This window comes from Astatotilapia calliptera, chromosome 5 (assembly GCF_900246225.1).
Source record: "Astatotilapia calliptera chromosome 5, fAstCal1.2, whole genome shotgun sequence".
NCBI lineage: Eukaryota > Metazoa > Chordata > Actinopteri > Cichliformes > Cichlidae > Astatotilapia > Astatotilapia calliptera.
Genome location: NC_039306.1, coordinates 35,235,263 through 35,241,438, shown reverse-complemented (window position 1 = coordinate 35,241,438; position 6,176 = coordinate 35,235,263). Strand labels below are relative to the sequence as shown.

The window sequence follows — 6,176 nt, the reverse complement described above, 5'->3', positions numbered from 1 at the left end:
TTGGGTTTTTGGGCAAACTTCTTCGCCTTGGTCTTGTCGATCCAAAGGACATTATTTCAGTAATCTTTTGGTTTCTTCAGATGCAACTTTGCAAACCAAAGCCATGTTGCCATGTTTTCTTTAGAGACAAAAGGCTTTCAGACAAGCCATAGTTGTTTGGTCTTTTTCTAAATGTAACATGTTTAACATGCTAACTGTAGCGTTTGCAGTTTCCCTGAAGATTACATGGTTTGATTGGGGGTGAATTTCTTCTCCTTTCATAGAGGTGAGGCTGCATAGAGAAAACTTTTTTTCACACCACTGTAAAATGGCTTGTTTAATACATAAAAAGGTGCAGACTGAGATTTGGTGTCATGGACAAAACCTCATGCTGGTTTATAATCAGTCAGCCAGGAAGGGCAGTGGACTTGTGAAGAATGCAACATGTGTCTGACAGGGAATCATCTGTTCTTGCAAGCTTATAGTTCAACTACCTTATTACAAAGTGACATTTGATTTCGATTCTGTTTTGCTGAGATGATGTTGAAATATTTTTATGATTGTATTATTATTATTATTATTATTATTATTAAATTCCAAATACATGAAATGTAGTAATAATAATAACAACAACAATAATAATAACAACTGTATTTATAGAGAGGATATCATGATGTACGGAAATAGTGTGTAATTTCGTAATAACAGATTATGTAATAATTAAACAATCATATCTTTCCTAATGGCGGCTAAGAACGCGGCATTTAAATTGTATTCATCGATTAACAATAAACTGTCTGGGAACAGAAAGCGTTTATTTCTCGGCATTTGAGCGTTCCACCACAGGGGAAAAAAATCCGCAAGTCCATTTTAGATCGATCTTTACGCTCATTCATCGGATCTAAAGCTGCTCCCTGACGTAACTTACATTTGTTTATTTATTTACCTCGCAGCGACATCGAGACTACATTTTCTTGTGGCTCCTAATATGAGCGCTTCGGTGCCGCGCTGTCACCAGGGGGCATGCACATAGTAATAATAACAATAATAATGCATTTGAGGAAAGCCTGCTACGACGAGCCTCCATCGTTTCTAGCTCCCCGCACAAACGCCAGCCCGGCCGCGGCGTGATGGAGCTGTGCGCTTAGGTTCATGTGTCCGGCGGGACTGCCCCTGGCTTTTTTTCTGGGGAAGATCATATTGGATCATATTGTTTGCAGGACGTTGTTCCTCCTGCAGCCCCCCCAGTCTATCCCGACGTAGTTGTGAATTGAACATGGCGACTGTACCAGTATATTGCATCTGCAGATTACCTTACGACGTGACCCAGTTTATGATCGAGTGCGATGCTTGCAAGGACTGGTTCCACGGCAGGTAAGTCTCGATTGTTCGCCGTACTGTATTTTGGGGCGGTTTGCATTTGTGGGAAACAAACAAAAATGGCGAGGTCTCGGTTGCGTTTGACAGCTTTGTGGCTCTCAGTCGCCCGTCTACATCTGAAGAGAGGCCGCTTGGAGAAGAAGAAGAAGGCGGAGTTATATATAGCCGACCGGGGTTGTGACATTTTTTCGCGAATAACACAAAACAGATTTCCCTTATTGGAATAAATACGGTGGTTAATGGGAGGATTTCGGTGTGAGCTTCGGCTATTAATTGCACTTAACGGCTCTTTAACATCCCCGCATAGCCCCAGCCTGCCTTCCCGTTGTAAGGAGCGGACGACAGCGGGGGAAGCCTCCGCAAACTCGCCGCTCATTTTTGTGACAAATGCTCGTCCTTCCAGACACGTTAAGGGCAACATTTCGTGCCTATTGCCGGGAAATATTGTCACATTCGAGTCGCTCTTCCAGTTTTCACCGGCCGTGTTAACCGAGCGCGGTGGAAAATCACGACTCGAGTCCGAGCTTCCCGAACTCAGCCCCGCAGCCTTCCTGCCAGGCGGCAGCTATGGCTGACAATAGCCCGTGCTGGATGTCCTAAGCTTCAGCAGCGGAGGGGAAATAATTATTAGTATTGGTTTGACTGGTTTGTCACTAGTGTAGACTACGACTGTTAGCTCATACGTCTCCCCGAGTATAGTGCGAAACGTATCGCCCGCCGCTGCTCATCACTTTCCCTGCTGTACACACACTGTAATGGTCTCAACCAAATCCCAGTTATCATCCTTTCGTTTTTGCCTGCTGTCGTTATATCTGTTCTTACACGAGTCTGTGTCTGGACTGGCCTTTGCTTTGGGGTGTTTAGAGCTGTTCGGCTGCTCACTGCCTGTCTTTTTGTTAACCCGTCATTTGTTAATCGCGTTTCTTTCGGTGAACAAGCCCTTCAGAGCATTGAACAGTATTTACGCGCCTGAACGTTAACCCTTTAATGTTCCTCCGCCGGCCGGCTGCCCGCTGTCTGTATCACACTGTCTAAATCATTCGAGAATTAAGGCATGGCAATAGTCCAAGACCTAGAAGCCAAACCACCAGCAAAATACATGTTGTTTCTCCCCCCGAACATCGTATTTCTGCTTGTGTTATTACCTGCATCACACATTTTCACTTACCTGTCACATTCTGTAAGTTTGTGATCCTGATAAAAAATAGAGCAACTGCATTTTTCAAACCATAAGTATATTTAAAGTGGATTTGCACACACCGTACATTGGCGCTCCAGTTATTCAGGCCCCTGAGGTGGACCATCATGAGGAATAAATCAGGTTACTAACATCAGGTTCCCTTAAAAAAAATTTAACAAATGTTGGACCGAGTAATGAATTTCTCCTCAAATTAATATTAGACCACTGATAAATACTTGCATTTTAAAATAATATTCATGTACATGTTCAGCTGTTAGGAGCGGATGTGTTAAGTTCACATGTATCATCAATATAATTATGATTCACAGTCTTAGCATGAGTCCACACATGATGATGTGATGTAACAGAAACGTGAACAAAATCTAATCATTATCATCTAAGTGATCACTGAATCCTCTGGGACTTATACACATGGTGATCCATACATGTATGGGTATCACATATACATTGGCTGTTAGAGTCAGAAACAATCGTTCTACAAAGAGCTGCAGCAGCCTAGCTTTGCCATGTCTGACAACACTCTACTTTCCTACAACCTTTATGCATTCGTTTTTATATCCTGTAGTCATTTTGGTTTGGGCCACAGTTGAGTCACTGCAGTGTTCAGGACAGCGCTTTGGAGATGCTGCTTGCAGTCATGGCACCCAGCTGTTGTTGATCAGGAAACAGTTCAAACGCTAACTGCTCCTAAAACCACACTGTCTGGTTTTCACTGTACATTTCTGTTTTATCTTCATGTTAAATGAACAAAACCAAGTGAGTTAGCCTCGGACTTGTTGCATTTTTAAAATGGCAACTTCTTTTAAAAATAAAAATCAACCTTATAATCAAAGTGTCTTTATTGAGGAAGGCTGCTTTAGTCTGTTTTAGTTCATTATTAATACTCGTGGGAGCTCAGTTTACCACCTGGCTTCAGTCTCACTGCACTTATCAACCTTTGATACAAAAAGCAAGCAGCTGTTTTCAGCAAATAACCTACAATAAACCCACAATTAGTGATAAAGCTAGCTGGTGATGGCTTATCCAAAAAGCAGTAGTTGGAATATTTTTCTCAGGAGGTGGTGATCAGTTGTTAGATAAAAGGGGAAAAAAGTAAAAATAAGGATTTAGAACACGTTGTTACAGTGAAAATAACTGGTTCAGACCTCAGCTAGGTCCTTTCTGCTTAGTTTGTATGTTTGCACTCTGCCCATCCATGGATCTTCTTACCCGTGGATGTGAGCTGGACGGGTGTTCACGTAGAATAAAAGAATACCAAAATTCTGAAAATGCAACATGCCCACCAGCACAGAAAAAACAACGCATTGAACAGCAAAAACTATAAGCTGAAGATCGCAACTAGTGCAGCTGTCACAACAACTCTTACAGCCCTGATTTATTGATAAGAAGGGCTGTAAGAGTTATATCAGGAAGTAGTTTGTGTTGTTATCATGAAATACATTTTACCACTTTGTCTGAGACACTTGTCATTGCTGTTGTAAAATCAGTTATGATCCAAAGGCTAAAATGTTTGCAGTGGTTAACATTATATATGCTGAAGCTAACATGACGTAACTAATGTTATGTCTTATAGGATTGTCAGTAGGCTGCCTGTCAGTCATCCTAACATCTCAGTCTATGTTCTGTCAACTGAGTATAATGTTTAAACAAATGGTCTACCAACACCATGTCAGTGGCTTAAATCACATTTTAATAAATAATTATGGCTGAAATCATCTAATTCTCTTCGTACTGGCGCTGACTACAAAATGTTTGATGTTGTGACATTCTGAGTCAGCAAGACTGAAAAATGCTATACAAGGCCATTCCTTTCCAAGACAACTGATATGTTGCTTAACTACAACATTTATGTATTTAAAGTCCGTCAAATTGTAACAAAAGCTGTCTTAACCAAATATATCTGGATAATTCTTTATTAAAATACAACATGTTAATATGTATTTCAAGAGAATAGTGTTTGAACATGGCTGTGATATGACTTGTTATCAGGTATTGGTAAATAATGTTTAAACTAATACTGTAATACATATTATATATTACCTTATTACAATTTTGAGCAATTGTTCTTCCCACTTGATGTTTGCAGTTATTTTGGCGCTGCATGAATTCACTTTATGCTTGTGGTAATTAGTAACAAAAACGTTCTTTACGTTGAATTTGTGCGTTGACCAGCAGCCACGGTGAGTTAATGCATGTGAATGAGTGAAACACTGGCATTAACCATGCTCTGCATTTTCATGGTGTAGTGAAGTTGTAAATGCGCAGAGGGAAAGTAAACAGAGGACAGCCGTCTTAACTGGCGCTATTCTATTCTACTTTAACGAACGGCTGTCAAACTGGAATAAAACCAAGCAACTGAAACCAGGTGTAACCACATTCTTCACAAAGATGTGTGGACACCAGCACTGAAGAAGCCAAGGCTAGGACTGCTAGCACTGCTGGGGTTAGCTAGCAGACAAAACTAATCTGACACTGTGTGCATTTGCAAAGTTAGTGTTACATAACTGAGCGACATTTAAAACATGAATTGTTTAACAGGGAAGATAATTAGTGGTTTCATATAGCCACTAAAATGCACACAGTGTATTTGTTTGGACAATGTTGAACTTTGTCTATTTAAAGTGTGTTTAAACAAGTAGCAAAGCAATCAGCAGGAACATCCGTGACACATGTGTGTTTTTGGCCTACCAGAATTACTCCATGAGTGTATCGACAGCTCATCCAGAAGGTCAGTTACCTCAGTTAGTGTCAGTGGAGTGAAAAGACAAAAGTTCAGGTTTTAGATGTTTGGCATAAAACTAACAGAGCATTTCATAAAAGAACATGGGGCGATCGTGGCTCAAAGAGTTGGCAGCTCGTCTTGTAACCGGAAGGTTCGGACAGTCTCGGTCGTTGTGTCTTTGGGCGAGACACTTCACCTGCCGCCTACTGGTGATGGCCAGGGGGGCCCATGGCACTATATGGCAGCCTCGCTTCTGTCAGTCTGCCCCAGGGCAGCTGTGGCTACAACTGTAGCTGCCTCCACCAGTATGTGAGAGTGAAGGAATAGTGGAATTGCAAAGCGCATTGCAATTCCACTATAGTGCTTTTTGAGGGCCCCAAAAAGCGCTATAAATGCAATCCATTATTATGATTATTATTAACATCATGCGAACATCCTATCAGTCATAGTGGTGGTAGTGTGATGGTCTGAAGCTGCTTCGCTGCTTCAGGATCTGGACAACTTGCCGTAACTAATAGATCCATGTGTTCTGCTCTTTACCAGAAAATCTAGAAGGAGAATGTCATCAGCTCAAGCACAACTGGGTTGTGCAGCAGGACAAAGATCCAAAATACACAGTGGCTTAGTAAAAGTCCAACTTAAGTCCTGTCGACATGCTTTGCCATGACCTTAAATAGGTCCTTTATGCTTGAAAACCCTCCAATGTGGCTGAATTAAACAAATTCTACAAAGAAAAGTGAGGCAAAGCGTTGTGAAAGACTCATTGCCAGTCAATGCAAATGCTTGATTAGAGTTCTCGCTATCAATGGTGATTAGATATATGTAAGGCATTTACTTTATCACACAGGACCTGGTAGATTTGGATATCATTTTTCCTTTAAAATGCATTTTGTA

At 41.2% G+C, this 6,176-nt stretch overlaps 1 protein-coding gene across 2 annotated transcripts in view; it reads left to right on the top strand.

Moving 5' to 3' along the window:
- The first annotated feature begins 719 nt into the window (after positions 1-719).
- phf2 (PHD finger protein 2) overlaps positions 720-6,176 on the top strand; it is a 41,378-nt gene continuing 35,921 nt past the window's right edge. For both annotated transcript variants that reach the window (XM_026169071.1, XM_026169070.1), the window contains exon 1: positions 720-1,353. In XM_026169071.1, coding sequence (XP_026024856.1) covers positions 1,256-1,353 — 98 coding nt within the window. In that variant the 5' untranslated portion in view covers positions 720-1,255. The remainder of the gene's footprint in view (positions 1,354-6,176) is intronic.